This window comes from Oryctolagus cuniculus, chromosome 7, assembly GCF_051225735.1.
Source record: "Oryctolagus cuniculus isolate XC-2025 breed Fujian yellow rabbit chromosome 7, ASM5122573v1, whole genome shotgun sequence".
Classification (NCBI taxonomy): domain Eukaryota; kingdom Metazoa; phylum Chordata; class Mammalia; order Lagomorpha; family Leporidae; genus Oryctolagus; species Oryctolagus cuniculus.
The window spans coordinates 119,513,618-119,541,318 of NC_142873.1; the positions used below are offsets into that span (position 1 = coordinate 119,513,618).

The following is a 27,701-nucleotide window of genomic DNA, read 5'->3' on the forward strand; positions in this document are numbered from 1 at the left end:
AGATGTTCACTTCTTGTTACCACCCCGCAGGCCGTTCCGCTTTCCTATAGGTGAGAATCTCTAAGCGCTCCCCGCCTCCCAGGGGGCGGAACTCAGGGGATCCTCACTTGAGGGGAGCTCTGGAGTGTAGGTGAGTGGTCGCAGTAGGGGCTGGGGCGGGTCGTGGAGAAGAGCGGCAGGACTTGAAACCTGGATTTAGAACATCCTTGATCTGTCTGAACAGCTGCACAGGGCGCTGTCTGAGCCCCAGTGTCCCTCGCTGTAAAAGTAAGGGTGGAAAAGCCTAAACCGGCGCAGGTGTCCAGCGCCCGCTGGGAGGGGCCTCGGCAGGCGTCTCCTTCACCCTCCCCCCACGTCTCACTGCTGCGGGCACTTTCCGGAGTGCTTGCCCCGAGTCCCAGGGTGGCCACACTAGCTCCGCCTCAGGCTGACTGCTCCACCTGCACGCTCTCCCGCAGAAAGCGAGTTACTGTCCCCCCTTCTCCTGGGGATTTCCTTTTGCGCCTCCTGAAAGCAAGGCCGTGCTTTGGAGCTGTTCCTTTGCCCACTGTGTCTCGGGCTCTGTGCATCATCGGTTGGTGTTGGTAGACAAAAACGTGTCTGAGGTGGATCACAGTTTAGTGCAAGATCCAGACAACGCAGACAAGCGCCGTGAATAGGTCCACAGCAATACACATCTTGTCCCTTTTCTCTAGTTACTTTTCTCTTTAGCATTTGACTCTCGTCCTGTGTGTGCTCCATTCTGACTCTGCTGGATGACTGTGTCTCCCACTAGGGGTTAAGCTCCACAAATGCAGGGATTTGTTGTAGACCCTGCGCCTCAAACACTGCGGACACACAGTAAATACTCACATATGTTTAATGAATGAATGCAAAATAGAAACAAGTAAATGCTTAATAGAAAATAAGGTGGGGGAAGGACAGGCATTAAGACACCCCCACCCCCCCCCGTGTCCAGGCTCCTGCTAATGCAGACACCCCAAGGGAGGCAGGGTGGTGGCTCAGTAATTGGGTTCCTGCCTTTCTGGAGACCTGCACTGAGTTCTTGGCTCCTGGCATCAGCTCCTCACTGCCATAGGAGGCTTTTCAGGAGTGAACTAATGGGTCGGAATAAAAGGGAATGAGAAGGGGGAGGCTCACTGAAGACGTCTGAACTCTGACCTTTAAGCTCGATGAGTGGGTAGAGGCATCCAGGCAGTCAGCACATGTCAAAGCCTGGCCTGAAGGTGGTGCTTCTCCCACATTGGAGAGCTGCCACCTGTGAGGCCAGCATCCCATGTGAGCGCCGGTTCAAATCCCCACTGTTCCACTTCCGATCCTGCTCCCTGCTGATGCTCCTGAGAAAGGCCGCAGAGGACAGCCTAAGTGTTTGGGCCCCCCTACCCATGTGGGAGATCCAAATGGGGGTCTAGGCTGCTGGCTCAGCCTGGCCCAGCCCTGGCCGTTGTGGCCATTTGGAGGAATAAACCAGTGAATGGAAAGTCTCTCTCTGTCTCTCCCTCTCTCTCTGTGTAACTGTACCTTTCAAATAAATGAAAATAAATCTTAAAAAAAAATACGCTGCCTCTTAGAAAAGATAGAGGCCTAGGGGCAAGCATTTAGCACAGTGAGTTAAGCCACCACTTGTAACACTGGGGCATCCTTTGATTCAAGTCACAGCTGCTCTGCTTCCAATCCAGTGCCCTGTTAATGTGCCTGGGAAAGACAACAGATGATGTCCCAAGTACTCAGGCCATTTCTGCTGCTTTCACAGGCGATTAGCAGGGAGCTGAATTGTAAGTGGAGCAGCTAGGACTTGAACCGGCAGACACTGGCTGTATCCGCTTTGCCGCAGTGCCAGCCCCATACATTTTTTAAAAAGCTTTATTTATTTACTTGAGAGAGTTAACAGTGAGAGAGAGGGAGAGACAGAGAGGGGAAAGAGATCTTCCATCTACTGATCCACTCCCCAAAAGGACTGGGCCAGGCCAAAACCAGGAACCAGGAGCTTCATCTGGGTGTCCCATCTGGGTCTCCCACCTGGGTGCAGGGGCCCAAGCACTTGGGCCATTCTCTTCTGGGCAGGGAGCTGGATTGGAAGTGCAGCAGCCGGGACTCGAACCAGCTCTCAAATGGGATGCCAGCACTGCACACAGCAGCTTAACCTGCTGCATTACAGCACCACTCCCCTCACGCACATACGTAATTCTTAAAAGAAAAAGAGGCCTTTAAAAAGGTGCCATGAACCAGTGGACTCTCAGATTCATAACTGACATGGCAACTTCTCTGGCAATTCTAAGATACCAAAGAATGGGGCTATTAAAGCTCGTGGAGGGGGCCGGCACTGTGGCATAGCGGGTAAAGCCGCCGCCTGCAGTGCTGGCATTCCATATGGGCCCCGGGTTCAAGTCCCAGCTGTTCAAATTCCAGTCCAGCTCTCTGCTGTGGCCTGGGAAAGCAGTAGAAGATGGTCCAAATCCTTGGGCCCCTGCACCCATGTAGGAGACCTGGAACAATCTCCTGGCTCCTGGCCTCAGATTGGTTCAGCTCCGGCCATTGTGGCCATCTGGGGAGTGAATCAGAGGATGGAAGACCTCTCTCTCTGCCTCTGCCTCTGCCTTTCTGTAATAACTCTTTCTAGCAAAGCGAATAAAATCGTAAAAAAAAAAAAAAACAAAAAAAACAAAAAAAAAAAAACAAGCTCATGGAGAAGGAAACTCTAAGGAGAAAGGGATGTAACTAGCCCTCACTGTGTAGCAATTTAGAGTTATAGAGCTCTTTTGCGTTCCTCCCTTTAGCCCAAGTGGGTAGTAGGAAATTGATGTATAGAGGGGACCAGACTCTTTCATTCGTTCACCCAGGCAGCATGCCTAGCTTGCACATAGTACAGCTAGGCTGGGTTGATGTAACTCCTTGCTAGGCCCCTTGAAGTTAGGGACCATGTGGTCTTCCCCTCCATTGCATCGCACACCTAGCATGTGCCCGGTTCCCAGACTGTGTGTAAACTGAATAAGCGCTCGCCACACACTGGGAGCCTTCCATAACCAGGCTGTGATTGGTGGTAGAACACAGAATAAGACAGCAGCCTTGTCTTCGAGGGGGTCCCAGCCCTGAACTTTCCTGACTTCATAGAACTTGTGAGCCGTAGAACCAGTTTGCTGAAGACAAACCCTCTTGAAGACACATTTCACACAGAGGGGCTGCGCTTCTGTAGCTCATGGCAGGAAGTCACGATTGCTCCCCCTCCAGACTGCAAACTCCATGCTTGATCTGTCTCTGTCCCCTAGTGCTTGCACAGAACCTGGCACCTGGAAGCCTTGGGGAATGCAAGCCCTAGGGAGACCAGAGTATAACCCCTGTGTTTTCTCTCCTAGGCCAGCGAGGGAGGAGGGCCTGGGGCCTCACGGAGCCTGGCCTTCTCTGGGAAGAGTACATGGTTGCCCCCCACCCCCACCCTCAGACTGCCCAGGCCCCACTGACCATGGACGAGGAGGAGGAGGACAGCGACACTGAGGAGGCCTGGCTGCAGCTGCGGCCCGTGGAGCCCTCCCCCTCCCAGTGCTGTGGCGGTGGCTGCTCACCCTGTGTGTTTGACCTCTATCACCTAGACCTGGCAAGGTGGGAGGCAGCCCGAGCCAGCAGGGACAGGAGCCTACTGAATGGAGAGAAGTCGCAGGTGAGAGAGGCTGCTGCTCGGACCAGAGGGCCGGGGTGGCAGAGTCGGCTTGGCCTCTCCCCTGCTCTGAGACGCTTTCCCTGACTTCCCCGGCAGGGAGAAGAGAATGTGTCTAATGGAAGCGGGGAGATTAAGGCCAAAGCCCAGCCCTGGAATGAACTAATTAGCAGCCATATGGTTTTAGGCCAAGTCCCTTAATCTCCTTAAACCTTAGTTCCCTTGTCTGTAAAATGGGGCTAAACACATGTGATGTTTTTGTTTTTGTCTTTAAGATTTATTTATGTATTTGAAAAGCAGAGTTACAGAGAGTATCCTTGTGGGAGACTCAGATGGAGCTTCAGGCTCCTGGCTTTGGCCTAGACCAACACCAGCCAGTATGGCCATTCAAGGAGTGAACCAGTGGGTGGAAGATCTCTCTCTTTCTGTCTCTGTCTCTCCCTCTGTGTGTTACTGAGGCTTTTAAATAAATAAATCATTTTAAAGAGAGAGAGAGAGAGCAGGCTCAGTCTTGCTCGCTGTTCTGTCAGCACCTTGAACCTGGTGGTGAAGTAAAGATGGTTTACTTGGTGAAGGCCCCAGTCTACAAAAAGCTCAGCTGGCAGGACAGAGAATCACAAGGGTGTACTGGAAAGGGGTGACCCGAGGCCCGGTTCTGCTCGTCCATCACAAGATGTTGGCAGGTCACTTCGGTCTGCCAAATGAAAATGGGGATGGCACCACTTATTGTAGGTTATCATGAGGACTTCATGGGATAAACAGGCACACAGTAGGTCCTCCATAAATAGTGGCCATTGTGGCAACTGTTATAAGAAATGAAGAGTTGAGTTATATTGTAAGATTTTGTCAGTCTTACACAATAGCATATTTTATGAATGGTCATGGGTGGCGGGGATCTAACTACTTGGACCATCATCACCTGCTGCCTTCCAGAGTCTGCTCTAGCAAGAAGCTAGAATCAGAAGCTAGAGCCAGAGTTGGGAAGTATGCCTGGGCACTCCAACAGGGGATGCAGGCATTTTAACCACTAGACCAAGCACCCATACCCCAAAATAGCATACTGTAAGCTCATTTTTTAAAACTCTGGGGCTAGTACCTGGCACTGCAGGTTAAGTCACTGCCTGCAACACCGGCGTCCCACACAGATGCTGGTTCAAGTCCAGCTGCTTCACGTCCAATGCAGCTCTCTGCTAACGCACCTGGAAAAGCAGCAGAAGATGGTTCAAGTGCTCGGGCCCCTGTGCCCAGTTGGGAGACCTAGATGAAGCTCCTGGCTCCAGGCTTTGGCCTGGCCCAGCCCTACCATTGCAGCTATTTGAGGAATGGATCAGTGAATGGAAGATTCTCTCTCTTTCTCTTTCTCTGCCTCTGCTTCTCTCCAACTCTGCCGTTCAAATAAATAAGTAAGTAAATCTTTAAAAGAATAAAACATTTTAATGGATCAATAACAGGAAGGAATTGTACATTACACTTCCAGAGCAGTTTACATTTTGTAAAATCCTTTGACATTGTTATCTCATTCATCCCTCGTGAGCAACTGCAAAGTGTCAGAAGTGAATGGCCCCTTTTTACAGATGAGGAAACTGAGACCCAGAAGATCAGATGATTTGCCTGAGGCCCTGCAGGCAGGCAGCTGCTGAGCTGGGGCGAAACCTCGTTCTTCTTCCAAGTCCAGTGCTGTTCTCCGAATACCAGGAGACTGACACAGGGTACCCTGGTCCTCTGGCTGATGACAAGGTCATCCAGGCCTGGGGTTGGAGGTGGTGTGGGTTGGAGGCAGAGCCTGAGTGTTTCTGTCAGTTCTGTGACACTGTCAGCACTCTCACAGGTAACTGGGGTTCCAGAGCTGGGCAGGGCCTGGGCAGGGGCAGTAGGCCGTGTCCCAGGAATGAGCTGTATGTGGGCATTTTCTAGAAGAGAGAGTCAGAGAAGGCTTCCTGGAGGAAGTGCAGGTGGGAATGGAATGTTAGGGGTAGTGGAGCGAGATTGAGCAGACATGAGCTTGTGTCCCTGCTCAGTGTGATCTTGGAAAGGTAAGCCAGTTTCCTGGTAATAAAAGGACGTTGAATAAGGTCATCGTTAAAGTCCCTTCATTTCTCAATTCAGAAATTGCAATGTAGCAGGTTTGCAGGATGAGTGGGTCTTTTGTACCTTGGAGACAAGTGTTCTGGAGAGAGGGCACGGCTCGAGCAGTGAGGACACAGAGGAAGGAGGCGGCAGCCTGGGCTTGAGAAGATGGGAAAAAGCACGGGAGACGGCAAGGGGTTGAGGGTTGTCCCCTGGGCCCTTGAGCGTCCTGTGGTGCCTGCACTTTATCCTTGCCCCCAGGGAGCCAGGGCTGGCTTCAGAGCAGGGTAGGCCCTGTGTGAAGTGCTCTGGCATTCTTGGATCAGAGCATGAGAGGGAAGGGGGAGCCCGTGGCCGAGAGGGCCTCTCCAGGGAAGTGGGTGGCCTGCCGGCGGCTGCTGGCGAGTCCTTGAGCCCTGGCCCTGGCTTCCGGGTCTTTTCTGGTTGCAGAGCCGCCCTTTCCAGCTGAACCCGGAGACCTTCGTGGGCTTCTGCATCAGCGCCATGGAGAAGGTTACTCAGGACACCTACCGCGTGCGGTTTGCACTCCCAGGGAACAGCCAGCTTGGCCTGTGGCCAGGGCAGCACCTCATCCTGAGGTACACACAGGCAGCGGGAGGCCCCCAGCTTTGCAGCCCATCTTGCCACTTGCTAGCTGGGGCCCAGGGCAGCTGACCGACTTGCCTGCAGCCTCCGTTCATCAGCCTCACTGTTGATGTAGTAGCCCGTGGTACAGAGCATTCTGGGAGTGAAGTGGTTAATGTATGTTCACAGGAAGTGCTAACCTGGGGAGCTCATGGCTGTGACCTGGAGTCACCCTCACCAAGTCTATTGTCATCCCCCAGAGAAAAGTGAAGTTGGAGAGGTTCAGGAACTTGCCCCTCATCACCCAGTTAAATATGGGAGCCAAGATGTGAGGGCAGGGCGTCTGGCTCTAGATCCCATGTCTGAGCGTAATTGGATTAGCACCACTTGGTGGAAAGGACACTGTCACCGAGAATAAGGAACCTGCCCAGCATCACATAGCTGCTAATTCATTGAGCCAAATTCAAACCCAGACAGCCTGGCTCCTGGGTTACTCTTAACCACTGCCCTGGGCTTTAGCTCACCCCCAGCCCCAGCCTACTTTGGCTCTTCTCCCTCCTGATCCCCACCCCCTCCTGCCCAGGGACAGGACCCCTGTGACGCCCAGGTGGAGGTGTCTGCCAGGCAGCTGAGTCTGTGGGCTCTGAGGCTCCGCGGAAAGATCTGAGTGGCAGACATGGCCCCAACCCGGCTGGCATTTGAGGCCGCGTGTGCATGGGAAGAGGAAAGGGCATAGGACAAGCCCTGGAGCACTGGCATTTTCAGTGTTGGCAAGAGCAGGAGCCAGCAGAGGAGGCAGAAAGTACAGCCAGAGGGCACGGAGAGAACAGGAGCGAGCTTCTGAGCAGACTCCACTGTGCTTGTCCTGGGCCCTGGTGTTTGTGTCCCGCTCGTCTGGCCTGTGGCCTGACGGCTACCATTCAGTGGCCAGGAGGAGCCACAGGACAGGTCACGGCCCCACAGAGCCCTCTGTCCGTATAATGGGATGCCCAGAACTCCCTGTTCCTAGACCAAATCTTCTCCTGTGTCCTGTCTGCTACTCCAGTGACTTCCTCAACATGGACCTGGCCGTATCACCCCTGCCCACATGCAAACAGCTTACTGCCTCCTCTTACCCTCCCTTCCCCCAACCAAGTTCTCCTCCCTCCCCCTGCCCTTGAGCCCCGCCTCCTCGTCTGCCCACCATTTCCTGACTTGCCCACATTGTCCTGTCCCTGAGCTGCTGCCCAGCTATTCCCTCTGCCTGGAATTACTGACCCTCCTGTCCCCGCTGTCCCCTGTCCATCCTCAGTACCCAACTGCAAGAGCCTGTTAAGCTTCCCCGGATGAGGGTGGGCACTCCGCCTCCAAGCCACGGCATGCATTCTGTTCCGTATTCCCTTGCTTGTCTCATAGACTTCATTACGTATTTCTGTCCTGCTTTCCAGCTTTCGATGCATTAGGACAGGGCTTATAAATCTTTGCGTGCTGCAAGGAAGAGTTGTGCACACTGCAGCCTTGAGAGGGGAGTGTTTGATGTTCCTGGGAAGCCTTGAGGAAGAGGACCAAGGAACGCGACTCTGGGTCAGACTATGGCTGGATTCTGGCTGTGCAAGTGACTTCTCTTAAGCACTGGATTCCGTCTTTGGCTTATTTTTTTAATTGAATGATTGAGTTCATCCTGTGTGTTTGGTGCACTGTGGGCCCTTAATACAATGTCACTATTACTCGTGTTGGCTAACCTCATTGCTGATAACATTGTAGAGAGAGGATTCCTGCAGGCCACAGGGCTTTGGACTAGGGCCCCTTTGGCCCATGCTCCTGGCACATGGTAATGCCTATCTGATACATGTCAGCAGGGGTTCTTCTCTTTGTCATTGTGTGGCCAACAGGAGGTCAGGAGATGCCACAGTCACGGCCGCCAAAGAGCTCACATCCTCAGTGCACTTGTGAAGCACTTGCCCATCTGTAATGCCAGAATAGCCACACGACCAGGACACAGGTGGCTGTCCCCTTTGTGTGTGTGTGTGGGGGGGACCAGCATGGTGCCACAGGTTAAGCTGCTGCTTGCGCTGCCAGCATCCCATACAAGAGTGTCGGTTTGAGTCCCTGCTGCTCTGTTTCCAATCCAGCTCCCTGCTAATGTGTCTGGGAAAGCAGCAGATGATGAGCAGGTACTTGGCCACTGCCACTGATGTGGGAGACTGGGATGGAGTTCCAGGCTCCTGGGTTCAGCCTGGCCCAGCCCTGGCTGTTACGAGCATTTAGGGAGTGAATCAGCAGATGAAAGATTGTGTGTGTGTGTGTGTGTGTGTGTGTGTGTGTATCTCTGTAACTCTGCCTTTCAAATAAATAAATCTTTGAGTGGGGGCAGGAGGGGTTAGATGATGTGCTGGGTCTCGTGCAGTCCTGGGTGAGGCCCGTGCCTGTTTTCTCTGCGCTTTGCCTGCCCCTCAGCGAAGATGCCTGGGGGTGAGTGGGCCCTCTTGGCTGTCACCTTCCTGGTGGGGCGGGTAGCTGATACGGATTTGGTGAACGACTGTCTGACTCAGTGCCGGTCTTTCCCAGGGGAAGAGTAAATGACTTAGAAATTCAGAGAGCCTACACACCCATCAGCCCCTCCAATGCTAAAGGATACTTCGACGTTTTGATTAAGGTGAGTTGACTGCTGAGGGTGCCCAAAGATGCCAGGGGCTGGGGCCCCCTTTGTCAGCTGAGTTAGGATGAGGCCATGTCCACGGGTGGGAGAGAAGCCAGTGTTTGTGCAGAGGAGGCTGACCTGAGGGAGAAACAAGGCCGGGTGAAGCAGGCCTTCTCCTTTATCCTTTCTGAGGGTCTGCCAGACCACAGCGGAGGGCACCCTTCTGGCAGATTTTTGGAAAGAGGAAAAGGGACTCCTTTCTCACTGTTGTACCTATCCCAGGGGGCGAGTACCAGGCCAGCATGGCAACAGGAACCAAGGCCCCCACACCTGCCGTGTTCTGGGTTTCGAGGTCCACAGGTGCATCTGACACAGCACCCGCCCACCGGGGACCCACCCCAAGATGAGTGACCAGACCTGGACAAAGCAGTGCGATGGAGGTGGTGACAGAGAAGTCCCAGCCCACCTCAGGGAGCAGGGGTGCAGGGAAGCGAGGCTGTGTGTACAGAGGAGAAGTGGAGCGAATGAGAGTGGCGTGGAGCGAATGAGAGAAGGGTGCTGGGGACAGCAGCATGAGAGGCATGGATCGGGGACGTCGGTCCTTCGTCCTGGAACAGAAGGAGTGTGTGCTAACAGCGTCTGGTGGCAGTGGATCGTGGAGGACCTGGTGGGCTGAACCAGCCAGACGTCCCCCCTCGGGGCGCTTGAGTGGGCCCTGGAAGAAGGAGCAGAGCCTGGCAGTGGTGAGGCCTGGCATTCTGGCCAGAAGCAAAGAGAAAGGATGTGGGTTCCCTGGGAACAGGAGGAGGTGGTGCTTAGCAGCCGCAGGTGGAGAAGTTGGCAGAGATGAGGGGAACCAAGTGGGTTGGATAGAGGACACTCTAGAGTCCTGAGCAATAGGCGACAAATGTGTGTGAAACCTCTGCCCAATGACGTGGAGAGAATGGGTTGAACTAATGAAATGGCTGATAGTCTTAAGCATTCTTGACTTACAGAAATAGCAGGTGGTCAGCCTGCTGGATAGCCCTAGACCATCGTTTCCCTAATGGAATCCCAGGGCACACCAGTATGTAGGAGTAGTTTTCACATTCCAATTATTCTTGCTGCTTTGATAAGCACCTGGAGGCCCCAGGAGGCCCCAGGCTACAGGGCGAGCAAGCAGTGCCGAGGCGGTGAGCCTGGCCCCTACCCCGGCCCGCGAGGCCCCCAGCCCTGGCTCTGGCTCCTGTCTTCCCCAGCCGCCTTCAGAGGCTGAGCGCTTCTCCTGACATACATGGGTTTGGATGCAATCCCTTCTCCACGCAGCTGTTTGTCTGGGAGATCCCACAAATCCTCTCCAAATGGCCTGCCGCCCCCGGCTGCTGCCTGGGTGTCTGCTGCGCAGTTCTTCAGGGCGGCTGGATGGCTCCCAGCTGCAAGGCTGATTTTCTCCTTCGTTTACCAGAAAGCCTCACTTAGAGAGATGCTTAATTACCCCTAAGCCGCTGGCTAGCGAGAGCCAGAAACGTCTCTGCAGCTCAGGGAGGCAGCAGAGTTTTGTGCGGTTGCCTTCCTCAAAGGCACCTGGGCGCTGAGCACTGCTTCTGGCCCTAACCTCATCGCCACCCTGCAGAGCAGCTCTCGTTCTCGCTGTTTTCCAGAGGAAGACACTGGAGCTCAGAGACAGGAAGCCCTTGTCCCAAGGTCGGATGATCCCGAGAGGGAGGCTGGAGTGCAGTGTCTGTTACGTTTGACAAGTGTGGACTGGGCGTCCCTGCGGTGCTGGGCTCTGTGTGGGTGCTGGGGACACGGGAGATGTGGACTGGGCATCCCTGTGGTGCTGGGCTCTGTGTGGGTGCTGGGGACACGGGAGATGTGGACTGGGCGTCCCTGCGGTGCTGGGCTCTGTGCGGGTGCTGGGGACACGGGAGATGTGGACTGGGTGCTCCTGCGGTGCTGGGCTCTGTGTGGGTGCTGGAGACACAGGAGATGTGGACTGGGTGCTCCTGTGGTGCTGGGCTTTGTGTGGGTGCTGGGGACACGGGAGATGTGGACTGGGCATCCCTGTGGTGCTGGGCTCTGTGTGGGTGCTGGGGACACGGGAGATGTGGACTGGGTGCTCCTGCGGTGCTGGGCTCTGTGTGGGTGCTGGAGACACAGGAGATGTGGACTGGGTGCTCCTGTGGTGCTGGGCTTTGTGTGGGTGCTGGGGACACGGGAGATGTGGACTGGGCGTCCCTGCGGTGCTGGGCTCTGTGTGGGTGCTGGGGACACGGGAGATGTGGACTGGGTGCTCCTGCGGTGCTGGGCTCTGTGCGGGTGCTGGGGACACGGGGGAGCCCTTCCCTTCTCCAGCACTCCCTGTGCTGCAGGTCTCCGAGGCCACAGCTGCGGCCATGCCGCCCCCTAGGCACAGGCGCCTGCGAGGCAGGGCACAGGCGGACCCTCCCTCCAGACCGCTCTGGCTGAGCCCGGGACCCCCTCCCTTCTGCAGGGGTGCCCGAGGAAGTCAGGGTGGCAGCGGAAGGGGCTGCGGGTGCTGGAAGGCGGGTGTGGGCAGCAAGGGCCTGGCTGTGCTCTCACTGCACGCAGCCTCCTGCGCCTGTCTCCCGCGGCTTCCCCGAACCCCACCACATCCACTTGCTCTCCCCAAAACATGACCCACGCAGTCCCGCTCCTGACTAAAATCCTCTCTGCACTGCCGCCCCCCATCCCAGTGAATTCCTTCCTGCCTGTCCTTCAGGGGCCACCCAAACACATCCTCCTCCATCCTTGACCCCACTCTGAAAGTGCCTGCCTCCTCAGGATTCTAGTGCTTTCTCTTTCTCATGGGGTGTTAGGTAGTGTCTCCCTCCTAGATGGGGAGCTCCGTCAGGGGAGACACTAAATCCAGATGGCTTTGGTTGGTTGATTCATTCCTTCAGATTGTTATTAAATCCTGTCTATGGTTCAGACACTGACTGCCTTCCTGGAGCTTAAGGCCCATTCTCTACCCTGCAGCATGGTGCCCAACACAGTGGGCAGGCCCTACCCCATGGAGGAATCCCTACTACAACTTCCATCTTTTGTCCTGCCAGGAAAGGGTACAGGATGACACAGGGATTGCAAATGGGTGGCCTGCAAAGCCAGCCCACGCTTTTTTCTTTTTCTTTCTTTCTTTTTTCTTTTTTTTTTTTTTTAAGATTTATTTGTTTTAAAGGCAGAGTGACACAGAGAGAGGGAAACACGTATCATCCATCTGCAGGTTCACTTCCCAAATGACTGTAACAGCCAGGGCTGGGCAAGGCCAAAGCCAGGAGCCAGGAGCCAGGAGCCAGGAGCTCTTTCCTGGTGTCCCATGTGGGTGGCAGCAACCCAAGTACTTGAGCCATCTTCCTCCACTGTCTCTCAGGCAGAGGGAGCTGGATCAGAAGCAGGGCAGCCAGGACTCAAACCTGGTACTCTGATATGGGATGTGGGCATCCCAAGCGGTGGCTTAACCTGCTCTGCCCCGACACCCACCTTCCAGCCCACACATGTATATGGCCTGCACAGTGTTTCTTTTTTTTAAAATGCTTTGAGCATCTTTTTTTTTTAAAGGCAGAGTGGACAGTGAGAGAGAGAGAGAGACAGAGAGAAAGGTCTTCTTTTGCCGTTGGTTCACCCTCTAATGGCCGCCGCAGCCAGCGCATCGTGCTGATACGAAGCCAGGAGCCAGGTGCTTCTCCTGGTCTCCCATGTGGGTGCAGGGCCCAAGGACTTGGACCATCCTCCACTGCACTCCCGGGTCACAGCAGAGAGCTGGCCTGGAAGAGGGGCAACCAGGACAGAATCTGGTGCCCTGACCGGAACTAGAACCCGTGTGCCAGCACCGCAGGCAGAGGATTAGCCTATTGAGCTGTGGCGCCGGCCTGCACAGTGTTTTAAAATTTAAATTAATTGATAGGACCAGCACTGTGGTATAGTGGGTAAAGTGGCTGCCTACAGTCCTGGCAACCCATGTGGGCACCGGTTCAAGTCCCAGCTGCTCCACTTCTGATCCAGCGCTCTGCTGTGGCCTGGGAAAGCAATAGAAGATGGCCCAAGTCCTTGGGCCCCTGTACCCGAGTGGGAAGGCCCAGAGGAAGCTCCTGGTTCTCTGCTTTGAATCGTTGCAGCTCTGGCCATTGAAGCCAATTGGGGAGTGAATCAGCAGATGGAAGACCTCTCTCTCTCTCTGCCTCTCCTTCTCTCTCTGTATAATTCTGGCTTTCAAATAAATAAATAAATATTTATAAAAAGTAATTAATGACATTTCAGGCCAGCGCTGCAGCTCAATAGGCTAATCCTCCACCTGCGGCACCGGTACACCGGGTTCTAGTCCTGGTCGGGGCGCCGGATTCTGTCCCGGTTGCCCCTCTTCCAGGCCAGCTCTCTGCTGTGGCCAGGGAGTGCAGTGGAGGATGGCCCAGGTGCTTGGGCCCTGCACCCCATGGCAGACCAGGAGAAGCACCTGGCTCCTGGCTTCAGATCAGCACGGTGCGCCAACTGCAGTGGCCATTGGAGGGTGAACCAACAGTAAAGGAAGACCTTTCTCTCTGTCTCTTTCTCTCACTGTCCACTCTGCCTGTCAAAAAAAATTAATTAATGACATTTCAGAAATAGGAGATTTCAAGTAAAAATAGGGATTCCCTGCCTGTCTTGGAAAGGTGGATGATGCTGCATCACCAGCCCCCCAGCCTGGACCTGAACCTGCCCAGTGGCTGCACCATCAGAAGGAGCATCCACTCACCGGCCCCTCATGGTCCCCTCCACTCCCTGTTGTCTCCCAGACAGAGGCAGAGCATGAACTGCCATTAATCATCGTGACCTGGCTCCTCCCTCCCTGCCGTTACCTGCATGGGCTCTGAAGGTGTTTGGGTTTGAGCCCCCTGTACAGACGCGCAGGTCTTGTGCATGCTCATCCCAGCCTCTCCACCTACTTCCTGTGCAAGCTCCTGGGCTGCATCTGAAAACGGATAAGGACGATACCAGCTTCACAGGGTGACAGAGGAATTAAACAGGACAGTGGTTTGTGGTGGAGGTGGAGGTTACTGTGCTGCAGCAGGTTGGGATGCTCACATCCTGTAGCCAAGTGCCTGATTCAGTCCCAACAACTCTGCTTCCAGTCCAGCTTCTTACTGGTGTGCGTCCTGGGAAGCAGCAAATGATGACTTGAGTGTTGGGCCCCTGCTACCCACAGGGGAGACCCTGACTGAGTTCCAGGCCCTTGGCTTTGACCTTGGACCAGCCCTGGCTGTTGCTGGTATTTGAGGGAGTGAACCAGCAAGTGGAAGATCTCTCTCTGTCTGTGTCTCTGTAGCTCTACCTTCTACATAAATGAACAATGAAAATAAATTAAATAAATGAGATAACACAGGTCGAGCAGTTAGCAAGCAGGACAGGCTCCCCCTTGATGGGCAATGTGGTCTGTTGACCATGTGCCCATCCCATCGAGGTCTCCCTGTGTTTTCTTCCAGTGCTATCAGACCGGGCTTATGTCCCAGTATGTGGAGTCCTGGAGACCAGGAGACACAGCTTTCTGGCGAGGACCTTTCGGAGGCTTCTTCTATAAACCAAACCAGGTCAGTGCCCAAACCCTTGGTCCTGAGCAGCCCCATCTTGGCCTATCTTCCAGGCCTGTGCTGGTCATGCTTCAGGCCATGAAATCTCCGACCCAGCCCTGAGCATATCCTTGGAGCTGGACAGAGGAGATGGAGTAGGCACTGGTGGACAAACTGCCTGCCCGGGCTCCGGGACTACCCATGGCTGCCCATGGCTTAGGAAATCAGGCTCACATGCTTGGTGTTTAGGACATCTGACCTTATACCATGAGACCTCAGATCCCATTCCTCTCCCTTTCGCAGCCCTAACACCAAATACACGGCAGGGCTCTGTGCTGAGAGCCCACCGCTTCCCAGCTCAGAGGTTGCCCCGCTCTGCTCACACCCCTCTCTGCTTTCCCAGGAGACACTCGCAATTCCGTAGCAGCTAGTGCCTGTCTGGAAAGTGGTGTGGCACTGGGTGCTGGGGGCCTTCCCAGTCTTCACATGGCCTAGCCCAGGGCTGCCCCTTCTGTGAGTCTAGCCTCCGGGAAGGACCCAGAGTGCCGGCTCTTTTGTACACCTTTGTGGTATCTTTGTTTCTAACAGCACAAAACTGGAGCAACTTCATGCCCAGCAGCAGGGTAAAGGTTAAGAACACAGGGCTGCGGGTACCTGGTAGAATATTACCCTGGGCCGGCGCCGTGGCTCACTAGGCTAATCCTCCGCCATGCGGCGCCGGCACACCGGGTTCTAGTCCCAATCGGGGCACCGGATTCTGTCCCGGTTGCCCCTCTTCCAGGCCAGCTCTCTGCTGTGGCCAGGGAGTGCAGTGGAGGATGGGCCAAGTACTTGGGCCCTGCACCCCATGGGAGACCAGGAGAAGCACCTGGCTCCTGCCATCGGATCAGCGCGGTGTGCCGGCGGCAGCGTGGCGGCCGCGGCAGCCATTGGAGGGTGAACCAACGGCAAAGGAAGACCTTTCTCTCTGTCTCTCTCTCTCACTGTCCACTCTGCCTGTCAAAAAAAACAAAACAAAAAAAAAAGAATATTACCCTGGACTTCAAAGGCATGTTTGTAAGTGATGTGACATGTTTGTGCTGTGAGAGCCAGTGACAAACACTGGGCCAAAAAACAATATACAACAGGTTGGAAACTCACTTAACAAGCACAGAAAAATTATGAAAGGAAAATGCCATGACATGTTAGCAGCTCAGGCTGGTGGAGTTACGAGTGATTTTATTTTCTTCATTATACTTTCCAAATGATATGCATGGAACACCTATTACCTTTAGAATGAGGAAAACAAAGCCACATGAAAACAAATGGGGAAGGGTGAGTCACGCTCCCCTCGCCATTCTTTTTGTATGATTTAAAGATAGCTTTTATTCTTTCTTTCTTATTACAAATGCGGTACATGTTCATTACCAAAAAGTCAGCAGGTGGAGAGAGACAACAAGAAGAAAATAAAAAAACACACCGCTGGTCATCTCCCCACCTAGACATGCCAGCCGTGTGACCCTGGTGTCTTCTTCCAGACCCTCTTCTGTGCATGGGTGTGGATAGAGACACGCATGCACACACGTACACACCCGTGTGTGTAGTGATACCGAGTCCATACGTGGCACCTCCTGTGTGCCATGCTCTGCCCTTGACACTTGCTGTGAGGAACTCATTTAATCCTCACAGCAGCTCACTGGTGCCGCTGCCTCCGTGCACACGTACAACCATGTGGTGTGCATGTGCTGACCCTCTCCCACAGGCAACTTCTAACACTAACCAGGCTCAGCCTTGCATTTTAGCCATGGGGGCCTCAGTGTCCCTCAGGCCCTTGGGTGAGAGCAGGACATGGGAACTGTCCCTGTGTCCTCTTGGCCTGGCACGCCCATGCTGGATAGATGTCTCGGCCGCCACGTCTCAGCGGGAGCCCTGCTGCCTGTGGCTGCTCGTTTGCATGCACAGGCTGCTGGAGCGCCCCTGATTGCTTCTCAGAGGAGGCTGTGGGCTTGGCTGGGAGGGAGCGGAGAGGGCGTCTCACATACTAATACTTGCCCGCTGGCACAGGCGCGAGGCTGGGCCTTGCTCCCGTGAGACTGCCGGGTGCTGCTGCCCTCTGCCCAGACCCGTGTTGCTGCTCTGTGGTCCTCATCACTGCACATGGATCTCATAGCAGCCCTGGGCACTGGCTCATTAGCATCTCGCTGTGCATCCATTCTGCTGACCTATACCAGTGTCCACCCAGGGCCAGGCCCATGCCAGACTCTAGGGACCCAGACATGGGCCAGACAAGCCCCCCATCCTCCAAATGACAGCAACACAGAGTGACCACTGTCATGCAGAGCGATGCGCTGGGAGCTGTGGGAACACAAAGGAAGCACCTCCCTCCTGCCCCCGGCCCAGAGAAGGCTTCCAGGAGAGCGACCGAGTGAGCTGGAGAGGAGGAGGAGGAGAGCCACCAGCCATTGCCTGCAGGGATGAGCCTCGGGCTGAAGCGGGGAAGGGGCTTGACCAGATAAAGCCCAGGGTGGGAACTGGGCGCTTTGTGCCAGCTCACCCCTCACGACGGCTCTCATAGCTGCTGCCGTGGGGGAAATGCTGTTCTTTTTCATTGATGAAGAAACGGGCTCAGACCGGTGAAAGACCTGGCCCGCATCACACAGCTGGGGGCTAACGCTAGAATGTGGAAGGTAAGTGCCTTTGCATGGGTCACGCGCTAACCTCTGAGGCCCCAACCTTGACGAGGATCGCCCCTCTGTAAGAGGCCGGGAGCCGGGAGGTCGAAGGGACATGGATGGGGACATCCAGGAAGGACAGCGCTGTCCAGTTCCAGCGTTCCAGCAAGCCCAGGAGAAGGCCACGTGATGGCATGGGGACATGAGGCCACCCATACACACACGTCCTGCGCCCGTTCTGTCCCCAGCACGGCGAGCTCCTCATGCTGGCTGCGGGCACGGGCCTGGCCCCCATGGTGCCCATCCTGCAGAGCATCACGGACAATGCGGAGGACGAGACCTTCGTCACCCTGGTCTGCTGCTTCAAGACCTTCGAGGGCGTCTACCTGAAAACCTTCCTCCAGGAGCAGGCCCGCTTCTGGAACGTCCGCACCTTCTTTGTGCTCAGCCAGGTGAGCCCAGCACGGCCACTTCCTTCCCTGACCGGGACTCCGCAGCCCCCTGGCATCTGTCCTGGGCACTGGCTAGGGCATTCCTGGCACTGAGGCAGATGAGGACGCAGCAGCTCAGCGAGGTGACGGTGCCGGCCCTGGTGTGGCCAGGGTTGGAGCCCAGGGCTGGCTGACGCTGGAGCCCCAGCTCTGACCCACTGTGCTTTGCTGCCTCCCATCTGCCCCTGGGGTCCTTAGTTATGCGGGGCTGGGGGCAGCGGGTGGGGGCCTGGCTGGGGAGTCAGAGGAGGGCAGGTCACAGGCTGCGCTGGGTTCCCAGAGACTGGGCGCACGTGTGGGAGCCTCATTGCTTGGTGCTTAGTGCACTGCCAGGTTCCAAGCAGGGGCTGTGTCTGCTGCTGCTGGTGTCCACTGCGTCCGGTTCCCTGCACTGGGGAGGGTCCTGTGTTGGTCACGTTTCCATCACAGCCACGAGGCGGGGTGACTTTATCAAGGAAAGAGGCTCATTTGGCTCACAGTTCTGAAGGCTCCAGGGTGTGGCACCAGCATCTGCTGTGCTCTGGCGAAGACCTACTGGTGCCACAAAGGCAGGGGTGTGTGCTGGGGGCAGAGGCAGGGGCGGGGCAGGGGAGGGCAGTGCTGGATGGTGCCCAGCTTGGTCCTCTTTTTTTTTTTTTTTTTTTTTTTTTTTTTTTTAAGATTTATTTATTTGAAAGAGTTAAAGAAAGAGAAGGAGAGACAAATAGAGCTTCCGTCTACTGGGCTGATTTCACTCCCCGGATGGCCACAACAGCTGGGGTGGACCAGGGTGGAGCCAGGAGCTAGGAGCTTCTTCTGGATGCAGGGGCCCAAGCACTCAGGCCATCCTCTGCTGCTTTCCCAGGTGCTTTAGCAGGGAGTTGGATTGGATTTGGAGCAGATAGGACTTGAACCAGCATCCATATGGGATGGCGTCACTGCAGGTGGTGGCTGAACTACAGCACTGGCCCAGCCCGGCCTGGTGCTTTGCTTTGCTTTTCTTTTCTTTTTTAAGATTTATTTGAAAGACTTACAGAGAGAGGCGGAGACAGAGAGAGAGGTCTTTCATCTGCTGGTTCACTCCCCAGATGACCACAACAGCCAGAGCTGTGCTGATCCAAAGCCAGGAGCCAGGAGCTTCCTCCAGGTCTCCCACACGGGTGCAGGGGCCCAAGGACTTGGGCCATCTTCCACTGCCTTCCCAGGCCATAGCAGAGAGCTGGATCAGATGTGGAACAGCTGGAACTACAACCGGCGCCCACACAGGATGCCAGCACTGCAGGCCAGGGCTTTAACCTGCTGTGCCACAGCACTGGTCGCTGTGTCACAGCACCAGTCCCTGGCTTGGTGCTTTTATTTTTTTCTTTTTTTTTAAATTTTTTTGACAGGCAGAGTGGACAGTGAGAGAGAGACAGAGAGAAAGGTCTTCCTTTGCCGTTGGTTCACCCTCCAATGGCCGACGCCGCCGGCGTGCTGCGTCAGCACACCGCGCTGATCCGAAGCCAGGAGCCAGGTGCTTCTCCTGGTCTGCCATGGGGTGCAGGGCCCAAGCACTTGGGCCATCCTCCACTGCACTCCCTGGCCACAGCAGAGAGCTGGCCTGGAAGAGGGGCAACCGGGACAGAATCCAGCGCCCTGACCGGGACTAGAACCCGGTGTGCCGGTGCCGCTAGGCGGAGGATTAGCCTAGTGAGCCGCGGCGCTGGCCTTGGTGCTTTTCTCACAACACTGTCTTAAGAACTAACTCAAGGGTTCCGATAGAACTACCTTAACCCCTTCTGAGAGCAGTGGCCCCAACAGCCCAGCCGTGTCAGCACGCCCCACCTCTCAAAGTGACCCTAGCACCCTCGCCCTGAGGGCCAGGCCTCCAGCACATGAGCCCCTAGGGGACAAACCATGCCCAAAGCAGTATGGGTCCCTGCCAACGCCTCACTTTGTCCCTCCTGGGGAACAGCTGTAGCTGTATGCAGTGCTACCTCCTGACCCTGTCTCCCTCCCTCCAGGTGTGAGGTGTGAGGGCCCCGCTCCGCTCCTCAATTCACACTAAGCACTCAGCTGTCGTCATTCCCTGCCTGCCCTGGTTGGAACCCCTAGTCTATAGCTTTACCTCACCTTCCTGCAGCCGCTGGCTGGGGGTTCCCCACTTGGCCTCCTTTCTATTCCCTGTCACCCAGGGTCAGCCTTGGCAAGCCCTGTGGAGCACTCATTCATCAGCACCCTGTGTGAGGCAGCCTGGAGTGGGTGCCAGCCACCCTCACAGCGCTTGTCTTTGTGGCTGGGGACAGGTGCTAGGAAACCACACTCCCCTCCCCATGCCTGAGTTCCTGGGCTCCCCAGGGAGCACGGGGGTGAGGGGGACTCTGGGTGAATGTGAGTGAAGTGTCCTGGGCAGGGCAACGAAGCTAGTGGCCAGCGTGCGGCCCCAGGAGTGGGACCAGGGAGGGCCACGGTTGCCAGCAGGAGTCAGCCCTGCCTAAGCGCCTGGCCCGGGACAATGGGAAGAGGGGCAGGTGGACAGGCGCCTGCAGGTTGTGGGCCAGCCTTCCTTCCCTTCTTCTGCCCCTGACCACATGCTGGGTGCCAGGCTGGTCAAACCCCTCCTGCCTCAGGACGCTGGCCTGCATGAGGGAGACAGCCACAGGGGCTCTGACAACAGCTCTCTTTCATCCATCCGTGCTCTGGGCCAGCTTTGCTCTTTTCACTTGACATCTGTTAACTCATTTAATCTCCACACCAGGCCTGGGAGACCCAGTCATGCCCCTTTTACCAGCATGGAAACCGAGGCACGGAAATCTGGGTGGTGAACCCCACTGGCCCACTCGGGGGCCATGCTGTGGGCACCCGCCAGCAGGAACAGGGCTGGGACTTCATGGCGCAGGTGGCATTGGTCTCTGGGCTCCAAGCTGAGTTTAGTTCACCACCAGCAGCAGACCTTCCGCCTGGGCCTGGGACTCTGAGCTGGCCTGGCTCCGTGGGCTGCCGTGGCCGTGGGTGGCAGGGAGGCTGTGGTGGCTCCTGCCCCACCCCCCTGCTCCTGTCTCTCGGGATGCTCGTGCCCCTGCCTGGGCCACCGCAGCAGCACCCCCAAGGAGCTCCAGCCACTCCCTGCTGATCTGGCCTTCATCCTACAGCCCGAAGGCATCTGCCCACACCGCCACCCACATGCAGCCCTCCCCTGGCTCCCACTGCTGCTCGGTGTCCAGGCCCGGGGCCCTGCCGTTCTCTGTGGCCTGTCTCCTGGCCCACACTCCTGTGTGCTCTGTCCCAGTGTCGCTGACCCACTGTGGGTGCCGGATGCTGTGCTCTGGCCGCAAGGCCCTTGCTTGTGCAGTCCCCTTTTCTTGCCTGACACCTCCCTGTCCCTCGCATGTCTGCTGAGGTGCAGGTCCATCCTGGAAGCCAGCCTGGAGCCCTAGGATGGCACTGGTGTTGTTGCTGTCCCAGCCCAGGCCCCCTCCTTCCTGGCCCCCACCTGGGCAGCCCACCCAACACTGCCCAGGGTATGCACTCAGGGGACTCAGCTGGACCCAGCTAGCTTGAGGGCACTGGGCAGTGTGAGGGAGAGGCAAGGCCAGGTGTGCTTTGCAGCCCCTCAGATGGGTCAGACTGTGGGGAAGCAGGAAGATCCAGATCAGTGGGGCGGTGTTGTGGCATCACAGGTAGGCTACTGCTCACGTTAGACCCTGGCGTTCCATGCGGGAGCAGTTATGGTTCACAGCCCAGCTGCTCTGCTCCTCATCCAGCTCTCTGCTAATGTGCCTGGGGAGGCAGCAGAGGATGGCCCAAGTGTGTAGGTCCTCGCACCCACATGGGAGACCCGGATGGAGTTCCTGGCTCCTGCTTCAGCTTGGCCCAGCCCCAACCATTCTGTTCATTTAGGGGGTAAACCAGCAGATGGAAGATGTCTTTCTCTCTGTCTTTCCCTGCCTCTGTTACTCTGCCTTTCAAGTAAAAAACAAATAAATAAATCTTTTTAAAAAGCAACAGATCGAGATCAGCAGAGGAGACTCCGCTTGTCGGCAGCAGAGGCCTGCAGGAGGAGGCATGCAAGGTGCAGCCGAGGCCCTGGGAGTGCAGGCACCGGACTGCAGAGGCCCTCCTCACAGGGCCTCTATCGGGTTACCCCACCGTGGCTGCTCCTCTGACGCTGGCTTCCCACAGCTGCTGCCCTTCCCACAGTAGCTCAGAGCAGTCGCTGTCACTCAGACAGAAAGTGGGGCGGGGGTGGGGTGGTGAGGAACCCGGCTCCAGCCCCTGTACCCCGACTCTCCGCCCAGCGCCACGCGTGAGCAGCTCGCCCTCCAGGATCTGCAAGAGCAGGGCCCTGTTTGGGTTTGCGTGTGTGTGTGTGCGTGAGTGTGTCTGTGTGCTGTTTATATGGTTTCTTCTTTTCACTTAAATTCTTCAAACTCTGTATATACTTAATGACTTTTCTACTTTTCTAGGCACATGTTCTTTTCAAAATTAATTCATTAATTTGAAAGGCAGAATAAGAGTGAGCTCTTCCATCTGCTGTTCACCCCCAAGTTTCCCTACAGCCAGGGTGGGCATAGCTGAAGTCAGGCCCATTCTGGGCCTCCCATGTGGGTGGCAGGGATCCAAGTACTTGAGCCATCCATCACCCTGCGCCTCTCAGGGTACTTGTGAACAGATGGGAGACCAGGATAAGTACCTGGCTCCTGCCATCGGATCAGCACGGTGCGCCGGCCGCAGCACGCCGGCCGCGGCAGCCGTTGGAGGGTGAACCAACGGCAAAAGGAAGACCTTTCTCTCTGTCTCTCTCTCTCACTGTCTACTCTGCCTGTCAAAAAAAAAAAAAAAAAAAAAAAAAAAAAAAAAAAAAAAAAAAAAAAAAAAACTGGATAGAAAGCAGAGGAGCTGGGACTCCAGTGTAGGCCTCAGGTGTTCCAAGTGGCGACTGTACCCCGGTTCCCCAAGGCCACCCTGTGCATGTTTACCTAAGGGCTGGACATTGTAGCACAGCACATTAAGCCCCCATCTGGGACACCCATACCCTGTATCAGTGTGTCTGGGGTCACATCCTGCTGCTCCCTCCATTTCCATTTCTGTTGCCTGTTAATGTGACCCTGGGAGGTAGCAGGTGATGACACAAGTACGTGGGCCCCTGGTATCTGTGTGGGAGACCCAGACAAAGTTCCCAACTCTTGGCCGGCACTACAGCTCGATAGGCTAATCCTCTGCCTGCGGCGCCGGCACCCTGGGTTCTAGTCCCGGTAGGGGCGCCAGTTTCTGTCCCGGTTGCTCCTCTTCCAGTCCAGCTCTCTGCTGGGGCCAGGGAAGGCAGTGGAGGATGGCCCAGGTGCTTGGGCCCTTCACCTGCATGGGAGACCGGGAGAAGCACCTGGCTCCTGGCTTCGGATCAGCACGGTGCACTGGCCGCAGCGTGCCAGCCGCAGCGGCCATTGGAGGGTGAACCAACAGTAAAGGAAGACCTTTCTCTCTGTCTCTCTCTCTCACTGTCCACTCTGCCTGTAAAAAAAAAAAAAAAAAAAAAAAGTTCCCAACTCTTGGCTTCAGCCTGCCTCAGCCCCAGCTGTTGCAGACATTTGGGGAGTGAACCAGAGGATAGGATCCCTCTTTCTGTCTGTCTTTTTCTGTGACTTTGCCTTTCAAATAAATAAAATTAACACATAAACATTTTCAAAATGTGCGCTTAAAAGGACAGCTGGGTGGTGAACCCTGCTGGTCCACTTGCAGGTCACGCTCCGCAGGAGCAGGGCTGGGAGGGCTTCATGGTGCAGGTGGCATTGGTGTCCACGTTTGAAGCTGAACTCAGTTCCTCCAAGTCCGCTGTAAGTGGGGCTTTCACTTTCTGACCCCAAGGAAGAAAGTCGCAAGCCAAGGTTGGCAGGGCGGAAAGAGAAGGAGCCTGGGTCCCTTGGGGCGGCCTTTGTCCCCAGGGAGGGAGGAACCCCTTTGTTGGTGAAGGTGCCACTACCTGGGTCACACGCGCGCAGCGAGAACGAGGCCCAGAACCTTGTCTGGGGAGCAGCTGCCAGGTACCCAGGCCTCCTGCTGCACCTGCGCAGAGCGAGCACTCAGGAAATCTCTGGGAATGAGTGAATGAATTCACTGACACTTGACGACAGATGAACAAAGTGACAGCCCAAGGGTGCTGGGTAACCTTGGGAAGGTTCTGGGATCCCCAGTCATGGGAAGAAAGCATCGCTCACTCGGCAGCAGGTGCAACAGCTGCTGGGAAGCAGTGGAAAATGGGGGCCCAAGTTCTAGTCCTGCTGCCGCCCTGGCCTTGGCATGTGCCCTGGGGGGGTGCCCCTTGCCCACCCCGGCCTGCACTGGGAAATGGCCTCCACCCAGGCTTGTTGTGCGGGTGCTGAGAAGTGCCTGGGAGGGCCTGATCAGGTTGCCCTCCCGCCCCCTCTGCCTCAGTTTCCCCCTTTGGCAGAATAAAGCTGGCTGTGTGAACCCCGAGGACCCCGATCATCACATCGCTCTTTCTTGTCTTCCCAGGAGAACTCTGCGGAGCAGCTGCCCTGGAGTTACCAGGAGAAGACCCGCTTTGGCCGCCTGGGCCAGGAGCTGGTGGAAGAGCTGCTAAGCCACTGTCGGAGAAAGCCCTTTGCGTTGGTCTGCGGCTCCGCTGAGTTCACCAAGGACATGGCCAGGTGTTTGCTGGGCGCCGGCCTGGCCCAGGACTCCTACTTCCTCTTTTAGGCCTGGCCTCCCTTCCAGAGCCTGGGCACACACAGGGAGCGGCACAGAGCAGCATCGGAAGGCATGCAGGGCAGGCCTGGTCTCCTGCTCATGTGTCAGGTGACCGTCGGCGGGGCCTTTACCTCCGGGAACCTGCACTTTGCTCGCCCCCTGAGGCTGATTGGGCCCTCCTGGCGTCCTCTGTTGAGAGAGGACGGGAGGCTGTAGGGGGACGAGGAGGCCTGCAGCCAGCCCAGGAGTCAGAGAGGACCAGGCGGGGAAGCCAGGTGCAGGCCGAGCCCGCTGAGGGGGAGGGGTTGTGCAGGAGAAGGGGCGGGAGGCGCTCCCCTGGGCCCTCCTCTGAGAGGGGCTCCCACAGTGGCCTCAGCTCTCCCTCAGGTGAGGTGCCCCCTGCGTATTTGGGAACGAACACAGGAGAGGCCGCAAGCCCTGTGAGGAGGGCTCTGCCTTGCACACCTCCAGTGCCATGAGCCCGACATGCAGAAGGTTCTGGGTGCTGTGATAGGGCCGCGTTCGCAGGGGACAGTGGGCCCCAGGCACTCTCAGGTTCCCTTCCCTGGCTCAGGAGCCCAGCACAGTGTCCTCTCTCCCAGCAAGAGAAGAGGCATGGAAGGCAAATGCCCCTCCCTGCTGCAGGCAGCTGGCTCAGCCTGTGCCTTCAGCTCGGTGCCCTGGCGACGGTTGCTATGGAGATCTAAAGATAGAGCAGGAGTCAGGAGACCTGGGTTCCTCTCCTGGCTCTGCCCAGTGAGCGGCTGCCTGCATATTCCAGTCCACCCACTCCGCCCCCCGCATCCTGCATAGGGCACACCCACCCAGGGAACCGGCGCCCCTGGGCAGTACGCCCCAGTTAATGAATTCCGCTTTGCGCAGCCTGGGCTTCAGCGTGCTGCGGCGGCTCAGGCCGGTTACAGGCAGGCCTGGAATCGGAAAATGAAACTGTGCAATCTTAGAGTTAGCAGTTTTACATCATCGACTCACAGCCCTCATCATCTCAAAGCTGATGGTTCCAGACTCTGAAAAGCATCCAGTCTAACACATGGGTGTGTAAGTGGAGACACTGAAACCCGCGAGGCCGCGTGCCTGGCCCGTGCTGGAGTGACTGACGGCAGCGCCAGCACTGGAAGTCTCCTCGTTCCCGTGCCGTGCTCATGGGCCTGCGCCCGTGGTGTTCAAGCCCCACACGGCACCAGTTCCTTGCCTGGCAGCAGCGAAGGCACAAGGCAAGGGATGTGCAGGTCCCCTAATACCAGAGCAGTTCTGCCTTTATCCCCTGTGGTATCCTGGGACTTGGAGTCATTTCCATTTGTGAAAAAGGTTCCCCCCCTCCCCGTCCCCACCCAAAAAGTTGCAACAGAAATCTCTGCTGTGCTGTGCTGTGCTTGGTGAATAACCATGACCCACGGCCGAGGATGGCGGCAGGGGCTGCAGACTGTTCCCCGGGCAGGATCTCGTGGGGCTACTGTGTGCGGCTTCTGCAGGAATCACGCGTGTGTGAGCCCCCGGGGGCTCCGCAAAGACTTGGCCTGAAGAAACTTTGCTCACTGTCTCCCCCGGAGGCTCCCAAGCTCATTGAAAACTATCAAAGACTTCCTCGGGGTTCCAGAGCCCACACCCCCCCCCCCGACCCCGGCAGTGCGTGCAGTTGGAGTGTTCTGTTTTGTGCAGCCTGGGCTGTGGGGTGCTGCGGCAGCTCAGTACAGTGTCATGAGTGCGAGAGGCCCTTACAGAGTCAGGGGGCCCCGGCAGGAATCTGCGTGGCCTGTGACCTGGGCAAGACCCTTTCCGCAGAGCCTCTGAAACCTGCGCGGCTTCTCCACACTCTCCCCTTCATGCTACTTGCACATCCAACGGGAAGGCCCGTTATGAGCCCGGCTGTGCCCCGGGCCCCAGGAAATGGACAGCAAACACAGCAGGTGCAGGGCTTCCTCTCGGGGAGCTCCTGGCCCAGCAGTACGGGGTACTTACAGGCAGCCAGTCGCGCATGCCACGTAACAACGTTTGGTCACGGTGGCCCCGTGCGTTTCTGTTGCCCAGTGGTGTCTGTGATCACAGCGATGGCTCTGCCTGTCGTGCGTTTCCTGGAATGTCCAGCCCTAATTCTAAAAGGCACCTGTGCACATAAAGGAGGGTTGGAGTGCTGAGACTGCTCCGGCCTAGCCTCTGGCAGGGCCAGGGCCACCCTACTGTCTCCGAAGCTCGAGGCCACAGGGTCTGGGGTAGTTCTTGTGGCTCTCTCTGCCCGTTAGGGCTATTTGACATTTCGATATCGGACAAGGCCCCCCTAGTGGTCCTTAGAGGCCCCCCATACTAGTGTCGCCCTCCGCCTCCCCTGTGCCACATAGGGTCTGTGCACACTGGCTGCTGCTGTCACTCTTGCCGTGGGACCTGGGTAAGGACCCAGCCATGCTCTTGGTACCATGGTGCCAAAAGGGCTCCTGATGTCTGGACCCGAGGCTGGCGGCTGGGTGCCGTGCCTCACGGGGGCTGAGATGTGGGAAGGCAGATTGGGAGTGAGGGTCCCATCCATTGGCCCATCCCTGCCATCTCCCCTGCGGATGGCCCTGTCACATGTCATGGGGGCGATGGCCTCTGTGTGATACTGCTATGGGGAAAAGGAGACTTGCGACACAGGCATCAGGAAGTCTACAAAGTGTCCACAGTTCCCTGAGCTGGACAGGCCTCCGTTCCTGTGCACAAGTCCTAAGCTGCAGGAAGACCGCCGCCACAGGGTGCGGTGACTGCTTTCCTCATTGCGTTGCAGCCGCGTGGCCTCAGTGTCCACCTCACTGGTCTCCCAGCCCCCGCTCTGCGGCCCCTCCGCACCAACCAGGCTGGTTGTCCTAACGTGCAGAAATGAGCCTGTCGCTGCTCTGCTCAGAGGCAGACATTTAAGCCACCACCTGTGACCCCACGTCCCGTATTGAGTTCTGGATCCTTTGCTTCCGATCCAGCTCTCCGCCAATGCACCTGGGAAGGCAGCAGATGATAGCCCAAATACTTGGGTGCCTGCCACTCGTATGGGCAACCCAGCTGGAGTTCCTGGCTCCCAGCTTTGGCCTAACCCATCGCTGGCTGTTGCAATCATTTGGGGGAGTGAGCCAGAGCGGGGAAGATCTGCCTCTGCTTCCCCTTCCCTCTTCCTGTCACTCTGCCTTTTACATAATTCTAACGCAAAACAAACAAACAAAAAAGGATGGGGTAATCTCTGGTGGTAGGTGGAAGGGAATGGGATGTGGTGAAGCCCGTTTGGCCAAACTGTGTTTGTATTTTGTTATAAAAATATTTGAAATGAACATGGCAGCAATCCGAACATCTAGAAAGTCTGAGTGGTGGGTTCTCTGATGTGTCTTCCATGTTGTTTCCTGTTTTTTCCGTGTTTGAAGTCATTGCATAATTAAAGAGGTTTTTTTACTTTTA

At 56.4% G+C, this 27,701-nt stretch overlaps 1 protein-coding gene across 6 annotated transcripts; it reads left to right on the top strand.

The window, feature by feature from the left end:
• The first annotated feature begins 71 nt into the window (after positions 1 to 71).
• On the top strand, positions 72 to 27,701 carry CYB5RL (cytochrome b5 reductase like). Of its 6 annotated transcripts, XM_089300572.1 has the most exons (7): positions 72 to 130; positions 3,354 to 3,655; positions 6,170 to 6,318; positions 8,852 to 8,939; positions 14,381 to 14,485; positions 17,364 to 17,567; positions 24,078 to 27,701. In XM_089300572.1, the coding sequence occupies exons 2-7, from the start codon at positions 3,413 to 3,415 to the stop codon at positions 24,279 to 24,281; spliced, it is 993 nt and encodes a 330-aa protein (XP_089156698.1). In that variant the 5' UTR covers positions 72 to 130; positions 3,354 to 3,412; the 3' UTR covers positions 24,282 to 27,701. The 6 variants fall into 6 exon arrangements, with proteins under 6 accessions (XP_089156698.1, XP_051712413.3, XP_089156702.1 ...); XM_089300575.1 differs by lacking the exon at positions 6,170 to 6,318 and having other exon boundaries at positions 83 to 130; XM_089300573.1 differs by lacking the exons at positions 72 to 130; positions 3,354 to 3,655 and adding an exon at positions 4,798 to 5,055.

Excerpts from the sequence above, each read along its gene's own strand:
- CYB5RL (XM_089300572.1), top strand. The coding sequence starts at position 3,413 with ATGGTTGCCCCCCACCCCCACCCTCAGACTGCCCAGGCCCCACTGACC. Across the intron at positions 14,486-17,363 it reads TCTTCTATAAACCAAACCAG|CACGGCGAGCTCCTCATGCT; the intron begins GTCAGTGCCCAA and ends TTCTGTCCCCAG. Across the intron at positions 17,568-24,077 it reads CCTTCTTTGTGCTCAGCCAG|GAGAACTCTGCGGAGCAGCT; the intron begins GTGAGCCCAGCA and ends TTGTCTTCCCAG.